The sequence below is a fragment of the Apis cerana genome, linkage group LG6 (genome assembly GCF_029169275.1).
Source record: "Apis cerana isolate GH-2021 linkage group LG6, AcerK_1.0, whole genome shotgun sequence".
In the NCBI taxonomy this organism is placed as follows: Eukaryota; Metazoa; Arthropoda; class Insecta; order Hymenoptera; family Apidae; genus Apis; species Apis cerana.
In genome coordinates, this window is record NC_083857.1 from 13947643 (window position 1) to 13971407 (window position 23765).

Below are 23765 nucleotides of genomic sequence, written 5' to 3' on the forward strand. Positions count from 1 at the left end.
GCAAATTCAGCGCGTTTCCAGCCAAACGACTCACCGCCTTGTTTCGCTTTGATCTCGTATAAACGAGATTCCTCTTTCTATCCGTTTTCCAACTTCCTTCGGATATCGGCCTGTGTATATCTATGAAAATCTTGGAACTTGCGATAGGCGGATCGCAGCTAATTTTCTGTTCCTTTACGTAGGATAATCGAGAAAGTTGACTTTCCTTCAAAGAAAAATATTTTTGGATCGATTAATAAATTTTATTTCTTCAAGATCAATTATTTTACGTATAAATTCTTTCTTTTTCTTTTTTTTTTTAATAAATGAACAGTGTGATTTTAATACGAAAGTTTAGAAATTATTATTGAACGAGATAAACCTGTTGATATTATAAATTCGAAAAATAATTGATAATTGGTAGCCAGTGAAGAATAAACACCGCAACAATCGAAATCGACTTTTTAACACAACAATCTTTCGCTCGAGACCTTAACCTCTCGTCGTATCGTTCTTTTTTTTTTTTTTAAATTTAACCAAATTTAAACGAGAACAGATGGAGAAGTTTAAGCAAAGTTTATCCCCGATTTAGTTAAATCTTCCGGAAGACTCGAAGAACCGTCGGAAACTTAAATTCCGAAATTTGCGAGAAATAATATCGCGAGAAACTCTCTCGAAATATACTCGAGCGAAAGTAGCAAGAGAACAAAGGGAATAAAGAACGGAAAGGAATCGAAAGAATTCTGTGAGGGATCGACGGCATAATAAAATTCGTCATTTTCACGGCAGAGATTTTTCTCAGAGACACGGGAATCCTGGGAACAAAGGGATCCACGGATATATATATATATATATATCGGAATTGATGGGTAAGTTGGAAGTTGCGGGAATAGGATCCGTCAGAGCCGGGGTCTCTGGTGACGGCGAGTAGCGCAGGTGTTGCCACGATGAATATCGACCGAGTCTTTTCCCGTACATACGTTTCTGTTTCCACATTTTTCCCTACCGTGCCGTTATTGATTCCCGCCACTCGCTGAATTGGATGTTCGATTCCCTTCCGCCAATTAACCGAATTAACCGACTTTTTTTTTTTTATTCTATCGATTTCGTTGAAAGCACTCGAAAATGCATTTCTTTTTTTTTTTTTTTTTCTTTTCTTTTTCCGCACTCTGCGGGATAGGATAAATAGAATTCGCGGATGAATTTTTACTTCGATATGTAAAAAAACGTTCTCTATCTCGTCGATTATCCAAAAAGTAAGATATTTTAAAATCTTTCACTTTTCTTCGAATCTTATCGTATCGTAATAGATCATACCGTAATGGAAAGTGCATCTAATTGAATCGTAAAATTTAATTCGTAGGATTTGTTTTTCAATTGTGAATTAATTTGATCTTTATAGTTAATATTTAATTTTTCTCGATTTTAAAAAAAAAATAATTTCACGAACTCACGTTGGTGATGATAATGGAAGAGGTTAGAGCGGATAACCTAGGCTTGCAAGAAGCTTTGAATTGAAATCGTTCCAAGATCGTGGATGTAGAAGTTAAACCGCACAATCCGTTACTATAAGTAATATTGGTTTAAGTAAGATTGAATTTCGGCCCTGGCAAGGAATACGCTTTTCCCTTGATAAATACGTATAACTCGAAAATTGAATTGAAATTATAAATCCTCTCTCAACTAATGAGCAAAGTTTCTATTTATCCTTTTTCTTTTAAGTAAGATGGATACATGATCACGTGACAAGTAAATATTTCTATGATTTTCCACAAAATTTCTCGAACAAATTGTTATAAAGAAAGTTGATTTGTACATCATCAAAATTTATCGCCGAAAAATTCGTTAAAATTATTAAAATCGAATTTTATAATAAATGTTTCAATGTTTCAAACAACGAGTTTTTTTGAGTTCTTCTCTGGAATTTTGGAAAATTGTCCGCGACAATTGTTATTCGGCAGTTTTGATCGTTAGAAAGAGAGAGAGAGAGAGAAATGTTACGTCTTCGACGCGCTGGTAACGAAAGAGACCTCGTTTTGCAATCGCTGCAGATGCGATCACTTTCACAAGTGCACTCATTCCGAACCTGGTAAACGTCCAGTCCGGTTTCTTTTCGATTTTAGCGGCGAAACAATTTTTCTTTTTTTCAATTTTATCTCTGACGAGATTGACAAGGATACAGAAAAAACTACGAAGGCGAGGATGGAGACATCTTTACATTTTCGAATATATAAATTTACTTCAACTTATGTTCAAAAATTATATCAAAATACAAAGTGTAATTAAGATCGAATTTATATTTGTATCTTTATCAGGAGACAATTTTTGTCGATTAATTCTATTTATTTAAAAAATTTCTCTCGAATTTCAGTCGTTGAATAAAGTACCTTCCTACTAGAAGATCGTGTTTTCCTTTTCTTCTTTCTCACCTTTCGTTCATTTTTGAAGCTACCTAATCCATAAAACCCTCCGACCGTCGAAAAATATCTCTTTGTGACAAGAACCTTCCCTTTATTTTTAATTCGCCTTCTTCGTCCTTTCCCCTCTCGAATTTCTTGAAAAATTTTCAATACCACTAATTCCACAAATTTTAAGATTTAAAGCATCTTTCTTTAAATCTCCATAATTTTACTTCTCCTGATTTAACACCAGTTAGAATTGCTCTGTGGATAAAATATTACATTAAAATTAAGTGATATATTATTTCACAAATATTTATTTGAAATATAATAAATATCATTGAAATTTAAAAAAAAAAACCGTTTCGAGAGTAAAGACCGTTTTCGAAAATTCTTGCCCTTCCGGTCCACAATATCCATTCCTCCGTCGGTAACTTGAATCATTTATTCGGTATATATCCGGCAGAAATTGGGAGGACATTTTCGAGGAGAATTATATATCGAGTCACGTAGCCATCCTTGCGTGGTCCGATCGACCATCTTAAAAAGAGGAGAGAGAGAGAAAAAAAAAAAATAGGAAGCGTCTCGTTTTCATGGTTACGTGGAGTATCGTCCTTTGTTAACAGTGTTGCGACGTGCCTTCCCCGTTAAATTGTACGCGTGGCAACCGGCGGAAAAGCCGTAAAAGCGTGGAGGAGGTGGGAGGAGGAGGAATGGGAAATACACTCTTAACGGAAGTCGGGGTTATTCCTCGCTGATGCTCGCAAAGTGCCCTCTATTATATCCTTTCCCCTTTTTCTTCCCTCCTCCTCTATTCTTTTCCTTTATCCTACAATGCCCCAACTTCTTTGCTCGACAAATTTCCCTCTGCTTGGTTCTTCGAGAGCCACCCCTCTCCCGTTTCATTTCGTTTCGTTCGTTGTTTAGCGTTGCCCCAGTTCAGAGGGGGGGAATAATTGAAAATTATTTTCGACCTTCTTATTATTCGTTTGAATATCTTTTCTTTCTCTCTCTTTTTTTTTAACTTTGTGCTTCAACTTTTTTTTCCAAGGAATCGTCTCGTATCTTTATATATATATATTTGGTCATTCGATTGAAAATTTCAAAGTTCTTTTTTATCCTATCTTAACGCGATATTTAGGTTAATATGTTCTATTCAAGTTTTTAGAGATATGAAATTCGTGCATTTCTCGTACGTTTTTGATCAATTGATCCAATTTTCTGCATCCAATTCCACGAGAATAAAATTAGTTAACTATCGGAGATCAATATTGTTCTTATTTCATCGACATTTATCGAAAAAATTAAGTTAAATTTCTCGCTTATTTGTCGTTATATCGTGTACAATTTTCATCCAATTACACAAGAGGAATCGTATCCAACTATCTTTTAATTTACCACCACATCGCGTTAATTTTCAATTTCCGTATCGTATACGTTCCAACACCATCTCCCCATCGAGCATCATCGATTCATTCGAGTCGATTTCCCTTACCTTTCGTCCCTGCAGTTGCAATTTTAAAAGAGAGGGAAGGGAGAGAGAGAGAGGAGCTCACTTGCTCTCAAAGAAAATACGGCCAAGATTTATAAGATAATCGAGTCGAGGTTCCCTTTTCGCGGAAAGTTTCACGGGGAAATTACGAGCGAAATTATTCCTCCGCGCGAAACAAGGAGGGAGAGGAAGGAGGCGAGGACAAACAATTATTGCACCTTTCCCCTCCCTTTATCGTCCCGCACGGATATTAAGAAGGCTCTCGAGAGGATGTCGAGAGCGACAACATGGAGGGGGAACTGCTCGTGATTCCTCATCGAGGGAATTTTTAATCGTTCTCGAATGTTTTCGCGTTGTTGATAATGGAAAAAAGGAGAGGTTTTATTTCTCGTTAGAATTCTTTGGTTAGCTCAGTTCGTTCTCTTCGTCTTTAAATATATAAAATTTGAGAAATTTCGATGAATTGGCAGAATTGTGTAAACGCGGTATTAATTTCGAATCACGAATTTGTGCAAATATAAAAAAAAAGAGAAATGAAAGTTCATTGAATAAATTTTAAAACGAAAGGCATTTTATCCCTCTATCTTGTGTTATCGATGCACACCTTTACTACGTGCTACTTTCTTAAAATATTGCCGTCGAAGCTAAACATCGACCTATTTCAGTGAAAAACGCTGACAAACGCTGATTTATAGAAAAATAGCTATCGAATAGAAATTATCGTTGCCTCTTAATCGTTGATGGTGAAGGGTTCGGCGGCCAATCAAGTGTAAATCACATTCATTTGAAAATAATTTACATAACCTACAAAAATTTCTTTATATATTCAATTATTTCAATTTCAACCATTAACAATGATTTTATCGACTACATTTTCGATTATGTTCAAATGAATTACATTCTTAGTACTTGATTTCTAAACTAATTTGGTTTCTAAATTCAAATTCAATAGCAATTTCTCGAATTGTTATTCGTCGTTTGTTTCGATCCATGTCTTTATTTTGTCCTCATCGGCTTCAACTGGTCTTCCAGAACATTTTTAACGTCGAAATTGTCGAAATGAAATTTTCAAAACCAGTTTTGACACTTGCATCTTTATATATTGCACGAAAAACACGAAAAAGAATCGAACGAATTTTTCTTACAAATAAACCATGAAATGCCAACTCTCGAAATATATAACAACACGGTTTAGAATGAAGTTGGCTGGATAAACGTTCGACTAGCGACACTCGTGTGAAAAAACGAAACTACTTTCCGAACAATCCAACACATACGTGGAATCGTCTATAGAGATTCTCTCAAATGTTAATTCGCTACATCTGTACACGTATACTGTATTTGTCGAAGGCAAAGCAAATGCGAATAAAATAAATAACGAACGATCGAATATTTGCAATGTCGGTCTGGATGCTGGTAGACTCGGGTTCTGGTGATACATTGGCGGCAATATCCACCTGTTTCGCGTGAAATACGAAAGCAGGTTGTCGTGGTACACCTCGGTAGATCTTCGATATTGCTCGCCAGGCTTGAATTACGGGTACGTTGCTTTTTTTGAGCGCGGCCAGAACCTCGCTTATTGAATATATCGGCGTGTCCATTTGTTCGAAAACCTTTCCTTACCTGGTTTTGCTTTCACGCCTCTCCAACCATCGTAGACTTTTATCCGCTCTATTTTCGACCACGTCGCGAAAATTTAAGAGATGTAATATTTATATTCTTTTATTTCGTTCCGTTGAATGATATTCGAGTATCGCGCTGCTGTCTTCGGTTTGTTAAAATGTTTTTACGGATAATACAAGAATATCCGAGATTGAATCTGGAATAAAATAAAAGATGTATGATAAAATTTATATATCCGATTCTTGATTCCACGAATAATATTTGTTCCGTTGCTTTCATATGTATCTATTTGTTAAAATAACTTTCAACATACGAGAGTATATAAACGTTATAGTAAAATAAAATTCATTTAATTTCTCTCTGTTCCACGATTATAAGTAATCTTTTCTCTATTTTCTTCTTCGGATGTGGATTGCTGTAAGAACCTGAGCGTCATTTTACCGGCAAAAGTGTGGAAGGCGAATAAAGTGTAACTTTCTTCGCGTTACCTAAAAAAAGGATTATCTCGAATTACCAAGAGAAATATTTTCCAAAAAATATCTTTGTTAACACGAGTAAAACTCTTCATGATCTCGCGCGTTAATTAATTTCTCGGCGACTAGCGATTAAAATAAAAAAAAATATGCGAAATTTGAAAGGTTTGTCGAGTATTATAGAAAATTTAAATTTATTATTATTATTATTATTCGGTATTTTTCAGATTTCACTTTTGTTCCATGTAACATGGAATTCACATTGCAAGCTCGTGATATTTCATCATATCAAAAATTGATATCTTTCTCGATTTCACGGTCGAACTAACTCTCTCTCTCTCCCTCTCCCTCTCCTTTCCTCCTTCTCGCGTATCTTCAAGCCACTTTGCATCCAACCAACCGAAAAAGATACGATACGCTTTTCCAAACTTTGGAAAGACAGTTTGAATAATGGTATTGTTCCTTCGAGGGAGCAAGTAAACTTTGTTATTGCGCTTGGTCGTAAATATGAGAAGGTTCTCTCTCGGTGACGTAAAAATTACGATATCGATGCGCGTGCTGGTGCCATAAACGAGAATTCCTCGACGCATACAATCGTATATATGATTCGTGGGTGAGCCTGAAACCGTTAATCTTCGCAAGTTTTCTTTTTTTTTTTTTCCTCAGAAATCTCAGAACTTCTTCTCTCGCGCACCTGTTCCCGAATAAGAATTCACATTTTTTTACATTTGGGGGATGTGCGTTGATTCGTATACGCACTGAAGAGTGGAAGAGTGAAAGCTGGAGATTATTTGAATTCGGTTCAATGGTTAAATTCATCCCACTGGATTTTCAGAAATTTCGTTTTCTGCAAGAGGTGTAGATTCTTGTTTCTACTTTCTCCTCCTACCTCAAGATTCTCAAACAATTTAATTGGCTTGATTTCTCAAAATTTCTCACTAATTTTGCATCTTTATTGCACGAACCAATTTGAAGTCTGTCAAAGAAAAAAAAATTTAATAAAAAGATTTCTTTTTTTCTTTTTTTTTTAGATACATTAATAATATCCTCCATTTCAATCATCTCACGATTCCGCGTCGTGCGTTATTTTTTTTCCAAATCTTTCCCATGTAATTGTTATCCTCGACTTAAAGTCGTTCCACGTGCCACGTTAATCGAGCGTGTAACTCGAAGCTGGCAGGAAGTGAAAGATCTTTCACGGTCTCTGAGAGAGAAAAAGAAAAAAGAGAGAAAGGAAAAAATTGCTCGTCCAGTAAGAAGGATGGCGGACAGGCACGTTCGACGATCCACTAGAGAAAAATCGATCGTAGAGTGGTTTCGTGCGCCACGTTTTCGTTTCATTCTCTTTTAGCAAGTTCCAGCGGCATCGCTGGTACACGCCTCGTTTAAGCTCCTTCTCGAGAACCGGAAGTCGATCCACCGCCGCGCGATATTCAACGCGAATTCGTTCGCGAATTTCGACCAAAGCGATTCCAACTTAATATATATATATAAATATATGTATAAATTTATAATTATTTATTAAATATATAATGATTTAATATATTTTAAAATTAAAATTAATAAATACAAAATTTTATACTAATAAATAAAACTATGTATTAAATTTAATGAATAATATACAATAAATTAATAAAATATTTTTATCATTATTATAAAAAAAAAAATTATTGTGAAATATTTCAAATAAAGCTTCTAACTTTATACAAAGATTTAAATAAATCTATATTTCTAAAATAATCCAAAATATTAATTTATATAGTTTAAGAAAAACATTATATTTTCAATATAAAATTAATTTATTTAAATTTATAAATCAAAATTTAAACTTATTATATTATTATAAATAAAGCTTACAGGTTCATACCCTGTCGATAAATTAAAAATTTTTATATAATTAATTATAATAATTTATTTATTTTAGTGTTAAAGCGCATAAAATTTTGAATTTTATAATATTAATTAAATTAATAAATTGGACATTAGTTAATTTATAACATTTAAATTGCATTTAAAAATAAATAAAATTTATTATATCTAAAATTTTTAAAGTAATATGTCTGATAAAAGAAATATTTTGATAAAATATTAATTGTATATATTTAATATATACTATTACCAATTTTTTTCATGAATTTTAAACATAATTTATTTATTATTTTGCTTTTAGCATTATTTATTTTAATAATAAATTCCAATAATGTATTCGTTCAATGAATCATTATAGAATTTAATACAATCATCAGCTTAATTAATATTATGTGAATGAATGTAAGAAAGAAATAACAGCTTGTTTCGACCACTTTTTGCGCGATTGAGTAATAACGAGATATCGTAATTATTTTATAGTTATAGTTATTTTAGAATTGGAAATTTATTTTAATCTCTAATGTTCTTTGATACGCTATTCGCTTCTATGAGCAGAAATTTACATTTTAAAATAAATAATATAGCCTGCAACGTTATTTATGGAGTCGAGATTTCTGCCGTTTATTTTCTAAACGCGAGAATGAAAGTTTTTTAAAAATACTGGAAAAATGGCGTAACATCGATATTTCTTGCATTGACACGATACTTTAATTTCGAGTGGATTAAAATCGAATAATTCCTCGAAAATGTGCTTTCTTGTCATTACGCTCCTTTATTTCGATTTTTTCATAAAGAAAAAAAGATATCATATCTCTACTCCTAGTATTTTAAACTAATCTTCTTACAATTTTAAACTTTTAAATGAAAAATACGAAAACAATACGATACAAGGAGACAGTGTATACAAATTTCTTTCCTCCATTGAAATCAAGAAATCAAGAAGATTAATAATAATAATAATAAGAAATGGAATATCGATTTCAGGGCGTATATTTCATCATTTTCGCACGATGCCATTAACGCAAGGAAGAAGAAATTTCAAAGTTTTATCCCGGAAGGTGCACCGACGAGAACAAAAAGAGAGATCCGGATCATCGAGGCGTGAGATCGCGCCGCTTCTGGCGAGCACGTGTCTCTCCCTCTGCACTTGCACCTTGCGTGCGGGATTTCGAGCTTCTCTCTCTCTCTCTCTGTCCGCGTAATTCGTTTTTCCACGATCGTCGACCTCGTTGAAAACTTGTCCAACAAACAAGCGATGGGAAATATTCGTGGCGGTTAAAACGATGGGCCATTTTTTTTCGCTGATCGATTTTAACGAGGATCCGAAAGGGTTTTTTTCCTGATATTCTTGCAGATATTAGAAATAGGACAAGAATGGTGCGCGTATAGATTTTATTTTGGAAAGTTGGAAAGTTTCTGTTTAGTAATTCTTTTCTGAAGAAGAGATTCTTGACGAGTAATTTTGTTTTTTTTTTGGCTTTGATTGAGATTTCGTGGGTTAACCTTTGTTGCCTTCTTTCGAAGTTATTCAATTCTCTACGACGTTTTAATTAGAAAATTTTTATTTCCTTGTAATTATAAATTATTGTATTATGACTGATTTTTTTTTACATTCGATTAGAAACGAATTCAAGTTTTTGAAGTTTTCGAACAGAGCCAAACCACGTTCTATCGTTTAAACCGGCTTCACTTTATTAACGAGCGTGATAACAATGAACAGAAGGGGAAGTTGAAAATTTACACGCGGCGAAGTATTACGATTTAACCAGTTATTCAAAATTTAACCGGGGCCCGCGAATCATTCGATTTCAGTTTTACAACATTTACGAGAACAGCTTGCAATTTTTAACCTAACTTCAATAATACTCTCCGCAATTAAATGATGTATAAACCGCAAATATCTCAAATTCTTTCTTCCGAAGCTCTCTCGCAATAATCACTTCTTCTTAATTACCATTTTTGATTAATAATAATAAAATACGGCCGAGGAGAAGATCGAATTTCTTCCTAATTTTTACCGAGCAACAAATCTACTAAAACTTCGAACAAACAGAGGAAATAAATTCTCCTCTTGAAATTCGAGTATCATCTTCACCGTTCTTTTTTTATTAATTAAGAAAAGGAAAAGTGCGCGCGCGTCAGTTGGAGCGCGCGAAAGTGTTTAACAGGCACGCGGCGATAAAGCGAGGGAGGTGGAGGAGGGGATCAAACGCGTTCCCTTCTAATTAGCCGGACTGGCAAACGCCCAGATCGGGCCACTCGATCGGTAAGAAGATCAGGTTAATTTCGGCCCCTGATTTCATCCCACTATCCACCGCTCTCGGTCGGTAAAATCGCCATTCCCTGATGCGAAAACTAATTTTAACACCTTTCAACAAAGCCACTCGAACATCCGTCTCGAAAACGGCCCGATCCAAAACCAAATCGAACCGATCTCTCGTGTGTGAATCCGGCCGGCCAATATTCGACCCATTCCTGCAAATATTGATCGACTCGGGGGACGAATTTTACCCGAATATCACTGTTCTGCGGTAACGATTCTCTCTCTCTTGAAATTCGCCTTTTTCCCAACTCTCTTCTCTTCCATCTGTTTCCAAGTTGCGTGCAATATGGATCTCCCTCTCTCTCTCTCTCTCTTGAAATTTCGCCTTTTTTCCAACTCTCTTCTCTTCCATCTGTTTCCAAGTTGCGTGCAATATGGATTTCTCTCTTTTTCTTTCTCTCTCTCTCTCGCTCGCTCGCTCGCTTGCTCGCTCTCTCTTTCCTGGCTCGTTTGTCGAGCAGCGAATTCATTGTGGAAATTGCATCGGGTTCCGGAACTCGTAAATGAAACTGCAACTATAAAACGGGATACCCTCGTTGAGCACAAAGGGGAAATGGATAATGGAGAATTGCGCTTAAACTGCCGCCGATTATCGATCAATTTTCGTATCGAATTTGTTTTATCTCCGCGATTATTCGACGATTCTTTTTCAATTTTCTGAAAGTATTGAAATTCTGCTACCACGGATTTTTTTTCTGTGATATGCGATTTGACGCTTTTTAATAATTCGCTTAAAATTAATACGAAGTTTGTATTATTTGTCGAGAGAAAAGAAAGGGAAAAGGGTATTTTTTGTCTTTACAGATTATTACCTTCCCTCTGTTACTTTCCTGTTCTTCTCGGGGAAAGAGAGATACGAAATAAATAACGATAATCGTTTCTTAAATTTTTCTTAGAATTGATTATAAATGTTAAAAAATTGTATCATTTTTATTTACAATTCTTTTATCTCATTTTTTGATTCTCATTCTCGACGGATCAACAAAAAGGAAATTACAAATTAAAGATTTAGAGATGTAAATATATATTATTCCTTAGAAATTGTTACTAGAAAATTATACCGTTTTTCTTTCGTTGGTATTTCCTTCTGATTCCCAAGAAGGAAATTACGAATTACAATAATAATTATTTCTCTTAAAAATTGTTATCATTCAGGAACGATCTTTTGTATTCACGAACTTGGAGATGAAAATTGTTAAATCGTTTCGTTATTCCGTTGAATTTGTATCGCGATATCGATCGAAGGGAAGGGCGGCGAGACAGGGAAGACGTTCAGAGTGAACGACGATCGGAGTGGAGAGGTATGGCGCTGGTAGACGTATAAGATCGCGCGGTTGATCAGCGACTGCGCGTTTCCCCTCGACACACGCGCCTCTGTGCGCAGACCAGCCGGATCAACAACCGGACGCCACTTTGCCTTCTTTTGCGTTTCATCTACTGCTGCCTGCCACTCGTCTCGCCTCGCCTCCAGATGCACACTGGATACCGAAAGTATTTTAACCCTATGCCTTGTTATATACGTACGCATCCACTCCGTATTCTTGCGCGCCAGTTGCCTTATATTTCCTAAATTACGTGTTAAGGATCGTCAAAAATTTCAAGTTTCAAATTTCTTTCTTATCGATAAAATTAAAATGAGAAAAAAAAAGAACTCGAAAAATTGTAAGATAGAAATAATATAGGATAGTGTTACGAGCATTATTTTTTTAAATAAATTTTATTGATTTCTTAGAGCAACTTCGAACTTAATGGAAGGAAATATTCTATAAGGTTTATCCCTTTGCGCATCGTATGCGTAAGAGAGTGGGGATTCGAACGAATATAGACACCGAGTGGTAACACTTATCTTGGAATTCACTACGATTTATACTTATAATTATAGATCGTCGCTTTATTTATGGAAATGATTAATTTTGATCCAATATTTTGGATTATTAATCTGATCAATTGGGAAATTCGCGAGGAATGGAATCGGTTTAATTTTAAAAAATGAAAACGAATAACAGCGTAACGATATTTTCCCTGACAAAACGAGAAGAATTCTAACACCTTGATGTTCCTGGACGTTTCGATTCCAAGATGCACGGTTAATTATCGATACCAATTACCGAGATTCGTTCGTCTATTTTTTTCTTTTAAACGAGATCGTTTCGCACGGTGATCAGCCCTTTTGCGCGCTAGTTGCGCCATTGTTGCGCATGCGCGCTAGAAATCGTTTCCGAGAACGCAACCGACAACTTCTTTGCTCGAGCTGCCGGCAGCCAGCTTCGAAACGGAAATAAGAATTCCGTATCGGACCAAAAGAAGTTCAGAACTCGACCCATGGGAAGCCGTAGCACGTGAGCCAGGGAAATAAAAGGTGAGGTTTCACGGAATATCGGTGGTGTAATTACAGGACATCGTCGCAAAGGGGATTAATTCGAATTACACGATTCCACGTTGAATACAATGTTACGCGTTGCGCCTCGTTTTCTTTCGTTTTCTCCTCCGTCCCTTTCTCGTGAAGAATCGCGAGAAGGCCAGCGAGTCGAAGACTTTCTTGTACACTCGCAGAATTTATGCGTCTCTACATACTCTTTCGTTCGAGTTGTTTTCAAAGATAGAATATTCTTAAAGATGGAAATTTATGTCGATTGAAAATCGCAATCATTCGTGTTACATTTATGTATTTTTTTTTTAATTCAAAAATTCGTATCTCAATCGAAATATCGATTGTATCGATTCATAATCACATTTTTACATCGTTTAATATCTACATCGAATATATCCGTAGATAAAATTTGAAGTAATCCACTTTGCTTATCGCCTGGTTATCGCTTTCACTTTCTCTTTCCATTGGAAAAAAATTCCACGCGATCAAAGTTCCACTACAAAAGTAATAAACAATAATAGGATAATGATGGAAAGATCTACGAAGGCTGGCTCGTAGCTCGACTTTTACCCGAGGAAAATGCTGTTCTTATTCCCTCGGCGTTGCATTAGAACACGATTGGAATTTCTCGCGAAGAAATCGAGGACGTGACGTCGAGGTCGGAGGGATCGGCTGGTCGCGGGCAAACATCTCCAGCTGACATACGCGCGGAACACGTGCGTCTTCTCCGCTTCTCGTCTCCGCGCCGCGACGCTTCTTCCATTTCTTCGTTGTCCGCCGCGCTTCTTTCGGCGCGAACTTGCGCCCGCCAGTATCGTTCGAAACAGCCGCCGCGAAACAGCTCGAAACGGCGACTCGATTTCACCCGCGCACGTCCGATCCTTCGAATCTCAACTTTCCCCTCTTCTCCGCCCCCCACCCGGCGAATTCGTTCGAGGAGAAAGGGATAGAAGGGGGAAGATGGTTTTGCACGGCTCGAAAAATCGTGTTCGATAATCGAGTGTTGACGAGTGCACAGAAGAGAAAAGAAAATAAAGAAATTGTTCGTCGAGTTAACGTCGAAATTGTACATACAAAAATGTGAATGAGCGTGAAAATTAAGAGAGTGCAATTCTGTGCGGACAGTTCACAGGGTGACGAGAACTCGTTCGCGAATATCGCGGACGTTGATTAATTAATCCGCGGATGATTCGAGTCGGTGCGTATACACGAGTCGTAAAAAAGTGTGGAGCGAAACTAATTTGCTGCTTGTCACGCGTTTTTAATGGAATGATCAATAATGAATCGCTCGACACGCCTTAACATTCTCCCAATCGCGTGCAATGGTTTATATTTCTGTCGTTCAATTTGTCAAATAACGGACGAACGAAAATATTTCAATTTCTATCCTCCTCTCTGAAGAAAGAAATATTTAATCTTCGCCGAGAGGTCGTAACAGTGCGTCAACTTTCTCATCGCCTCGTAGAATATTAGCCAGCATTTTAAATAGTCGGATATCTTTTTCCTCTTTTATTTTTCGCCTGCTATTTACCCACGTAGCAAGCGTTAACGTTTCATTTCCAATTCGACGAATGCTCCAACTATAACCAAAGAATGATACACGATCGAATAATTCGTAGTCGTAGTTGCACGACGACGAAAAAGCTAGAATCGAGAGTTTCGCTGCTCGAATATTGAGAGCCATCGGACAATTATTAAAGGAGGCGGGCAGCCTCGGGGAGAGGGGAGCGAGGGAAGGGGAGGGGAGGCGCGGTGGGACGCGAGAGAGGAAAAGATAAAGAACGAATAAAAAACTCGTGGCTGGAACGACGTTTCCTATGTAAGTGAGTACGTGTCTGAAATACGCGAGGAGGATCGGCTACGCAACCGGTCCGCAACGTCGACATTGTTTCGCGTCCTCTGCGCCCCGCCTCGTCCATCCACGCTCCATTACCCCGTGCCTCTTTGAATTTCGATCGTGCTCGAAATCGCATCGGGGAGGGACGGACGCGTGCCTCTCTCCGCTGATTTTCCCTTGATGCACGAATTTGTTTGTTGTTTCAAACCGGTGTTAGTTAGTTGGGTAAGTCACTCCTTTGGACCCGTTTAAAGCGTTTGAGTGGGTGGAGAAGTACTGTTGAGTAAGATTCTTATTTTCTTCGTGAAGTATTTTATGGGTTTATGAATTTTAATAGGCATTTTTTAGTGCAAGCTTTCTATTTTTCTAGACAAAGAGAGAACATTTGAATGTTGGAAAAGGGTGTCGCGATTCATTTAGATTTTCAAAAAAAAAATTATTTAAAATTTGAATATTGGACGTCGCTCGAGTAGGTGGAGAAGTATTGTTGTAAATAAGATTCTTATTCTTCGTGAAGTAGATTTTAGATCGTCGATGAAAGGTTTATGGAATATGTAATTTAATAGGAGATTTTCAAGAAATTGAATTTTTGAGACAAAATTTCGAATTCATAATTCCTCGATTTCCGAAAAAAAAAATTTTTAAATCTGTATATTCTTCTTTTTTCGAAAAGTTTAAACATTAAATATTTAAAATTAGCGAAGAAATTATTGTTTATTTAATAAGAGATTTTCATGAAAATTTATTTATTTATTCCTCAAATATATATTTTAGATTTTGGAAAAAAATTTGTAAAATTTCATGAGAAGATAGTAAATCGAATTTATATATTTAAACCCACATTCTTCTTTTTTTGAAAATTTTAAATTGAATATCGAAAAGGGATTGTTATAAATAACACGTTATTCCTCGCCAAGTATTTTAGATTTTCATGAATCACGAAATACATGATTTCATAGGAGATTTTTCACTTTATTTTTAGAAGTGTATATATCTTCCTTTTCTTTTTCGAAATTCGAATATTCGCGAAAAGTAGCGGAAGACTTAACAAGAGATACAAACAAAAACGTGTGGATAATATCTTATTCCGCACGAAGAGTATTTTAGATTTTCAAAGGGAAGTTTGTAAAGTGCATAGTTTGATGGAAGGATAACTTCAACTAGTTTCGAATTGCTAGTCTATCTTTGAGGACTGGTACCAAGATGATGTTCTTAAGAAGATTTATATGAATATGCACGCTTGTTTCAGACAGTTCCTACGCATTCTGCTGACTCCAAAGACGGTCATTCATTACGAAGTTTGTACAGTTTGTGTGTTTCAAAAGCGTTTAACGGATACATGTTTGCAGAGGTATCCTTCCCACGTAAATTTGTCGCTTCGCAGTTGTTCGATCGAAAATTTCTAGGTAATCAGGTTACAATCAGGAAACGAGCTTATATTCCAACTTCACAACTGAAAATATTCTTCGTTTAAATTTTACGAAATGATTTCAGAAGATTCGAGTAAAGCCGTTAATCGAATAAACTCTTTGATCAACTATTCGTTTGTACAAACTCGGCAGACTGGAAGTTTAAAAATCGTTTTTTGAATAATTATTTTCAAAAACAAATTTTTCGAATGTTAAGACGAACGAAACGTATATTATATCCGACGATGTAACGAATAATGGAAAAATTTCAAGACCGAGTTGGAGAAAATCGAGTTTAAAGAAGAACGACAAGACGTGAACGAGAGTCGCTCGAAACGCCCTACGCGCGTCTAACGCGAGAGGAAGGAGCTGGGATCACGATTACTCACGAAAGCTAGCAGCCCGAACGAACGAAAAAAAGGTCATTCGCATTTGGAGGGAACCACGAGATAGAAAGAACCGTTCCTCGAAATTCCATTCGAGCGCACCGGCCACTCAAGAATCCGGTCTCGAGGACGTGTCAAGGAACCCGGAACCCCCCCTCCCTCTCTCTCTGTTGCAATCTCTCGAATACGGAATCGTTCGATGAAAGATGTCCACTCGGTGAACCGCGAATCCGCGATTGTTTTCCTCTCCCTCTGCCTGGAAGAGGATCAAGAGAAGGGATATCCTCTCGAATCGTCGAGGAACGAGTCCTCGAAACTCGAAGAGGGAATTCGAGTTCGCTACCAGTGGAAGATATAAGACGAGAGGGAGTTTCCGAGATGTCCAATTGCTGCAGCTGCATCCGTGATTGCACCGCGGACACTTATCAACCGCTGAGCTCGCAGAGATTCGGGTGCAGCCGCGGCAAGGTGCAGAGGGACGGCAGAGAGGCCGTCAGGAGCCCGAGGAACCAGCGTAGAAAGCTTAGCGTGCGATACGACGCGGTTAGGCCGGCTCGAGCTGCAAGGTTAGATAATGTTCGGTTAACGACCGATGCGGGGATTGTACGATTGCGAATCTCTCGAGTGGGATTGGGCTTTCGAGAAAATTGACTCGGAAATATTGGGAATGTTTCTTCGTATATATTGAAGATTTTGTTTATAACGTGATCAAATTGTTGTCTTTGTCTAAGAGAAAAAGATTTTGATCCGTGTTTCTAATTTTGTAAATTCAGTATGCACGAGTTAGATGTGGGTCAAAAAGAAAAGAAATGTGATTACTCTTAATTCTTTTACTAAAGTATCGATCCTGTTTTCTGTTGCAGGTGAGTGATCGATAAATCGAGGTAAGATTAAAAACACCATTGAATTAATTCTCAATACGTGTCCCAATTTGCACAATTCCGTAATCCGTAATCCGTAATCCGAAGCGAGAACGAAAGACAAAGAAGGGGAAGAGTAAACGAAAAAATCGAGTCGAAATCGTCACGGGACGCTCTACGGTTTTCAGCCAGTTCGAAGGATTAACAGTGTGTACGCACTGTTGTGTGCCAGAGTTGGATATTAATCCGTTGAAAAAGTAACTAGTTATTAATTACTTATTAAAATGCTCGAATAACATTTATTCGTAAGTGTTATGTAATTGATCTTATTAAAGCTATTTACGATTGTTATTATTATTATTATTATGTTTTACAACGATAAATTATCGAAATAAGTTTATTCGTAGGTTCAACTATTAAATTTTGCCCATCACTGATCATGAACACAGCTATAGCTGCCACGCTGCTCGGTGTCAGGATGCGCGAAGGGTTGAGGTCACGTGAGCGCCTGTCCAGGGAGAGGGGGTAGTCCCATGATTTTTCCACGATCGTGCGGAAGTGGCTGTCAGTTCCGCAGGAACTCTCGCGCGGTTCAGACGTTCGCGATATGTTCCTTGCTCTTTCTCTCTCTCTCTTTCTGTCTTTCTTTCTCCTTATGTCTATCGTTTCTTCTCTCTCTTACTTCGACGTTTCCGCTGTGCGTGATCTCGTATCGTTTCGCATTCGTCTGTCCGTTTCTGTTTGTCTGGTGTATTTATTTATTTATTTCATAAATTATTCGTAATATAATTTCTTTTATCTACTTACTATTCTCTTTACGATATCCTTTTTTAGAAGACATTACTCGTCTCGTTTTTCTTTTTCCACTTGATTATTCTTTCTCTTTTCTTATTTTCTGTATAATTATGATTGAAATTACGTATGACTGAATATCATAAGTAGTGTTTGTGCGCATTGTATATCGATACGTCTTACTTCGAATCTAGTGTTTACAATGATTTATCGAGGCGCAGAGGAGTCAGTGTGAGAATTGTGTTCGGTTTGAAATGAGTGATTCTATTTCTGCGAGAAACTGATTTCTCACTGATCCAGGTTGCCGGTTTTCACTAATCACATCGTTGCTTCGTGATGGTTTAACGAAACGGGTTATTTATCTATCGCGAAATTTATTAAAATTCGTTTTGGAAAAGCGAATTGATAAAAAAATATATGCAATTGGAAGATTTTTTTATCTCACGGTGAAAAATTCTGACGAAGAAAATGATATTGCAGATAATTTTCCTGCGCCTCCTATTAATTATATATACAAATATCGACTTATACTTGCAATTCACATCTATTTACGAATAATATTGAATATTAAAAATCATGATTGAATTTAACATCGATCAACTCCGAGAATTTTTATCCAACTTACAAAATTCACAGTTTTTACAAAAGATCGAGAACGTTACGTTGAAACATCTTTTTCGATACTACGCCAACATCGATTTTTAAAATACATCATTCGTGAGGAAGTGAAGATAACTTAACGCTTTAAACTCGATATCTTTTTACATCGCAACATCCGTTCCATTAATCGATTTGATTCCACTTCGTCTCTCTTTCTCCTGTGTCTTCTTCCTTTAACCACCGTCTTTCGTCGCGTAAATGACACTAGGCCAGCCGCTAGGGACGAAATAAATGAAATTGCTGTCGCGTATAGCCTCCGCAAGTACTCTGATTAATGCCCTCAGCATTGTGCAACTATCTCTGACCCCCGGTAGAAGCGACAAAGCGATTTTCATTGTACAGTTACTGCAGATTATCTCGCGACAAAAGGGTTTCACCCCTGCAATTTGCCTCGACTCGATGAAAACTTCCTGTCTTTCGAAATTATGAGAAAAATCTCTTCTTCTTCTTCTTCTTCTTTTTCTTCCTCTCTCTCTCTCTCTCTCTCTCTCTCTCTTTCCTCAACAACTTCCTCGTATAACGAGGTTGTTACTTTTGCCACGTTAGAAATTTTAGACGCTTCCAGCGATAAATATTTCAGAGAATGATATATATTTGTTCGAGAAAAGGTTGGCTGCGTTATAGAATTATTCTATAATCTTTTTTCGAAGAATTTTTCCACACGAAATCCGATTCTTGGAATATAATTACATTAACTAGGTACACCGTGTTAAAGAAAAATAAATAAATAAAAAAAAAGAATCGTCACGATTTTAAGACGAGATGAAAGGAAAGGAATGAAAAGGTGCAAGGTATAGGTTGAAATACTAAGCATATTGATCAACCGGATATCCAAATATTTGTCTTTTCCACGGTATGCATAACGAACGATTGGAAACGTTGATCGAAGAGAGGTATTCATCGAGGAGCGAATCGACGACGTTTCGTGGAAGCTCCTTCTTGTCTGTGGTTAAATATGTGTGCGTGGATAAAAAGTCGTCGGGTAGAATGCAGCGCTTGTTCGAGACGCGCCTCTTTGGCATTTACATTGCGTTCAACGTGGCGTGTACTGTTATTTCCATGGGCCTCGGTGATATCATCACGATTCTGGAAACATTTCCTCGTTCCATCACTCGGATACGTATCGTAACGTAACTCGCAGTTATCGAATGCTTTCAATTTTTCCATGATCGAAATTTCATTTTAATCTTATCCGAATTATCGAATTCGTTTTCGAAATTTTTCCTCCTCTCGCTTTTCGAAACTTTAGGAAGGAAACGTTGGGAAATTGAAAATTAAAAAATTCTCGAAAATTATTTTTTTTTTATTCTCAACTTTTGCTCTCGAATATATTCGCATACCGATCGGAATAACCTAAAAAATATGTAACGTAGCTTCAACGAGGGAATCAACGTTACGATATTCTCGAGATATTTTCTCTCTGAAATTCCTTTTTTTTTTTCCCACGAATTTCGTCTGTTTTTAACAAAATTTCTCATGCTAAGACCAAGTGAGGGAAGAAGAAATGGCGATCTTCGTGCCATTCGCGGTGGAAGAGACGTGCATTCTCTGTGAATAATAAGAGTAAGGAACATCTGGTTCTCGTTCGCAAAGGGCTGAGCTACCTAGCTGTCCAAAATGCTTCTTGAACCAGCCGAGCATTCTTAGTAAGTGGTCTGTGCTCTTTATTTGCAGGATATATTTGTATGTGTCTTCTGTCGGTGCGAGCTTCTTCTTGTACACTCCACAAAAGTCAATGGACGCCAGTCTGTCGAATTTACCCCTTTTTCCTTCTTATCTCGTGTACTCGTAAATATAAATTCATACACATTCTCCTTTCTTTCTTTTTTCTTTAATCATTCTTCATAAATGTTTTCATAAAATGAAGAGAAACGCGTAAACTAGAGAATAATTTAAAAAAAAAAGACTGTATAATAATAAAACGAGTTACATTCTCTATTACTCACTCGGTCTAGAGTTACTCGATCCCATCACTACCGAAGGAACCAATTTCCAAAAAGTTTCGAATCTGACGATCGAAATCTCGTTTCTAATTTTTTCCTTGTTATCTCTTACACTTGTACATCGATGTACATTAAATATGTATATATACTCTTTCTTCTTATTGCTTCCTTTTTTAATCAATATCATTCTTCATCGATATTTTCTTAAAATAAAGAAAAACTAGAGAATAATTTAAAAAAAAATTGTTGTAATTAGTTACCTAAAGGATAAATTGTGATAAATTAAATTACGAGAGAAAAATAATAAAACAAATTACATTCTCTATTGCTCACTCGCTCTAGAGTTACTCGATCCCATCACTACCGAAGGAACCAATTTCCAAAAAGTTTCAAAAACATTTCTCAAAGTATTCGCAATAATTCTATTCATATTCGGCAGGCCAACGTCTCGAGAATCATCAACGATCGAAATTTCATTTCCAATTTATCTTTTTTCCTTGTTATTTCTTGTACATCGATGTACATTAAATATGTACATATACTCTTCCTTCTTATTGCTTCTTTTTTTAATCAACATTCTTCATCGATATTTTCTTAAAATAAAGAAAAACTAGAGAATAATTAAAAAAAAAATTGTAATTAGTTACCTAAAGAATTACTCCTAATTACTAAAGATCATGATAAATTAAATTACGAGAGAAAAATAATAATAAAACGAGTTACATTCTCTATTACTCGCTCTAGAGTTACTCGATCCCATCACTACCGAGAGCAACCGCTGCTATAATATCCGTGGAATCAATTATCCAAAAAAGTTTGGAAAACAGTTTCTCAAAGAATTCCACAATAATTCTATTCATACGCCTCGAGAATCATTCCCCCTCCCTCTCCTCTCAACGATCGAAATCTCGTTTGCTCGCAGGAAAACGGCGGCGAATGCAAATCGAGGATCTCGCGGTGAGATAATTTCGCTCGTTGATTGCGCTCGTTCACGTTGTTTACGCGAGGTGTCCCTATAAATATTCAGCGCCCTCTGCATTTTTCCCTCCCCGACCCGCGCGATTCGAATCCCGTTAGAGGGATCGCAGTCGACGAAGCGATCGATAACGAACGCGGCCGCGGCTCAACTGTTCGCGTGGAACAGTGCGATTCGCCTTCCACGGAACACGTACGCCTAGCCTCGAGTGAAAGTGAAAAAAAGGTGCGTGAGTTTACGCGGTGCAGTTTCGTTCGATCTATCGCGCGCATACCGAAGGATCGATCTGCCGATCGACTTCCATTTTGTACGCTGGATACCACGTTCAGGTGAGTTTTATTAATGGGGATTCGATTTTTTTTTTTTTTTTTTGCTCTTTATTTAGGAGATAGTTTATCTCGTGCGTGTTTTTATTCTTGTTTCTTTTTTTTTTTTTTTTTTCTAGTTGAATCGAACCTTTTTGGAAAATTTGTAATTGAAAATATACTTTATGGAGTTTCTAATTATTATTATCTGTTATTTTTTTTTTTTATCTTGATAATTTTCTTTATCATATTTGCGATAGACACTTATACACGCTTTCGAAATAGAGTTAGTTAATAATAAGATTAAGTTATTACGAGACTTTTGAAAAATGTAATTTTTAATACATATAGATAAAGATTCACGAGGCGTGATTATTGAAATAATCTGTAACGATTCAATCTATCTATTTGTATCAATGATATTTAGATTATTTCACGTTTCGTTTCAAAACGATCCGATACAAAAACATTCTTAATCGAATTTGAATTGCGCGGGTGCTGATAGAGGGGGGAGAGAGTTTTACAAACGACTGTCTCGAATTATTCTCGATATCGAAACGTTACAGTTAGATAAAATATTATCTATTAAAGAGAGTACGTAAGATTCGATCCTAAAAAAAAAAACTAGAAAAGTTTCTAGAAAAGAATTTACCGATAGATGGCGTCGAGCACGAACGCTATAAACTCGCTATACCTTTTAAAATAACGTCCATCGCTGCACCTAAATCGTTTTTTCTCGAACGATCGAAATAAACTCGAAAGATGTCTCTGCTGCATCGTTAAAGAATTCATGCTTCGACTTATACTTAAACGTTTCCACTACGTTTAGCTAAAATTACTTCGTGCTAAACGTCACCTCAAAGATACGTTTGATTAATACAACAGATAAAGAAGTCATTTCGATTAATCTCTTTTTAATAATCGAAAAGACATTTTAAAATTAATAACTCTAAGATTATTCTTACACCGAATCAATATTATTCGATTAAAGAACTGTTTCCAAGATTCTTTTTCCTTTTTATAAAATAATATACACCAGTATTCGTCGGTAACACTTTATCGATCGTGATGTCATCTTCGAGCACGATGATTTTAATTCATAATCGCATTTCATCGATCGGACTCGGATGAAATTCGTTTACGAAGCAATATTCGTCCAAGATAGTGTCAAAGTTGTAGATTCGCGTTAATGAACCATCTCGAGAAGCAACCAGGCTCTCCGATACACCCAAGTTCGAGTTACCGTTGCATGACCGCGGATATTGGCAAGTTTGCGGCTAAGTTTCTAACCACGGTCTCGATCGCGGTTTAAAAGACGATTAATTCAACTTGCTTGGAAGCAAGTGAACGTTACGATATGCCTAACGTTGCCGCGAATTCGTTGAACGCTGCGCGCGCAGGACGAGTTTAACACCTCGAATGTTCACTTTCTGAAAAATTATCATACGTTATCTCGATATTTATTTCGAGAAGATAGAAAAGGAAAGAATATCGTCGAGATATCGAATAATATACTTTAATTCCGATATAATTCTCTTTCATCGGATTCGCGGTCGACAAAATTTTCTCCGCAATTTATTTTTACTCGTCTCGGTGGGGGTTTGACAATTCGGTTGGGCGAAACAATGGCGTAGAAGCGATGACAATGGCGTCTAATTGGGCGAACACAAATTTTCCTTCTTGTCGAATATTCACGGATTCTTTCTTTCTCGTTTTTTTTCACAAACTTAGCTTCCTTGAAATTATCTCTCGATCTCCGTGCTGTTCGGTTGCTTTTTCGACGTTATTTCAACGAACCTCTCGTCTTTCCAATGCGCGCGCAATCTGCGGCTCGTGGAGGAATTTTTGAATGGCCGTTTGCTTTTCGTTTCGATAGAATGAAAGCGTTCGATGTGAATCGTAAGAATGGGCGTGGGAGGGGGGAGCTCAACTATGAAAAGGAAGGTGTATCGCGCATACGGGATAAATTCGAGGGCAGAGAGGATCAGAGAAGCAAAGTGAAAGGAGCGATAGATCGTGTTTAATCCTTTTTTTCACCTGTGTTTCCAATAGCGTAAATGCAAATATT

The 23765-nt window shown here is 36.7% G+C and overlaps 1 protein-coding gene and 1 long non-coding RNA gene across 16 annotated transcripts in view; one reads left to right on the top strand and one right to left on the bottom strand.

The window, feature by feature from the left end:
- Positions 1-23765, top strand: part of LOC108000905 (uncharacterized) — a 212793-nt gene that overhangs the window by 3964 nt on the left and 185064 nt on the right. For 3 of the 15 annotated variants that reach the window (XR_009830277.1, XM_062076560.1, XM_062076554.1), the window contains exon 1: positions 15630-16727. The exons of 2 other annotated variants lie outside the window; for them this stretch is intronic. Coding sequence is in view for 9 of the 13 variants with exons in the window: in XM_062076560.1 (XP_061932544.1) it covers positions 16540-16727 (188 nt within the window). In the remaining 4 variants the exon portion in view is untranslated. Of the gene's footprint in view, positions 1-15619; positions 16728-21262; positions 21722-23765 lie in introns of those variants that run through there. 10 more of the 15 variants (XM_062076559.1, XM_062076563.1, XR_009830275.1 and 7 more) reach the window with 7 other exon arrangements.
- LOC133666299 (uncharacterized) lies at positions 12808-15071 on the bottom strand. The gene is made up of 2 exons (XR_009830287.1): positions 13100-15071; positions 12808-13025 (listed from the first exon to the last, which is right to left on the bottom strand). It is a non-coding gene; the product is annotated as an uncharacterized LOC133666299 (long non-coding RNA).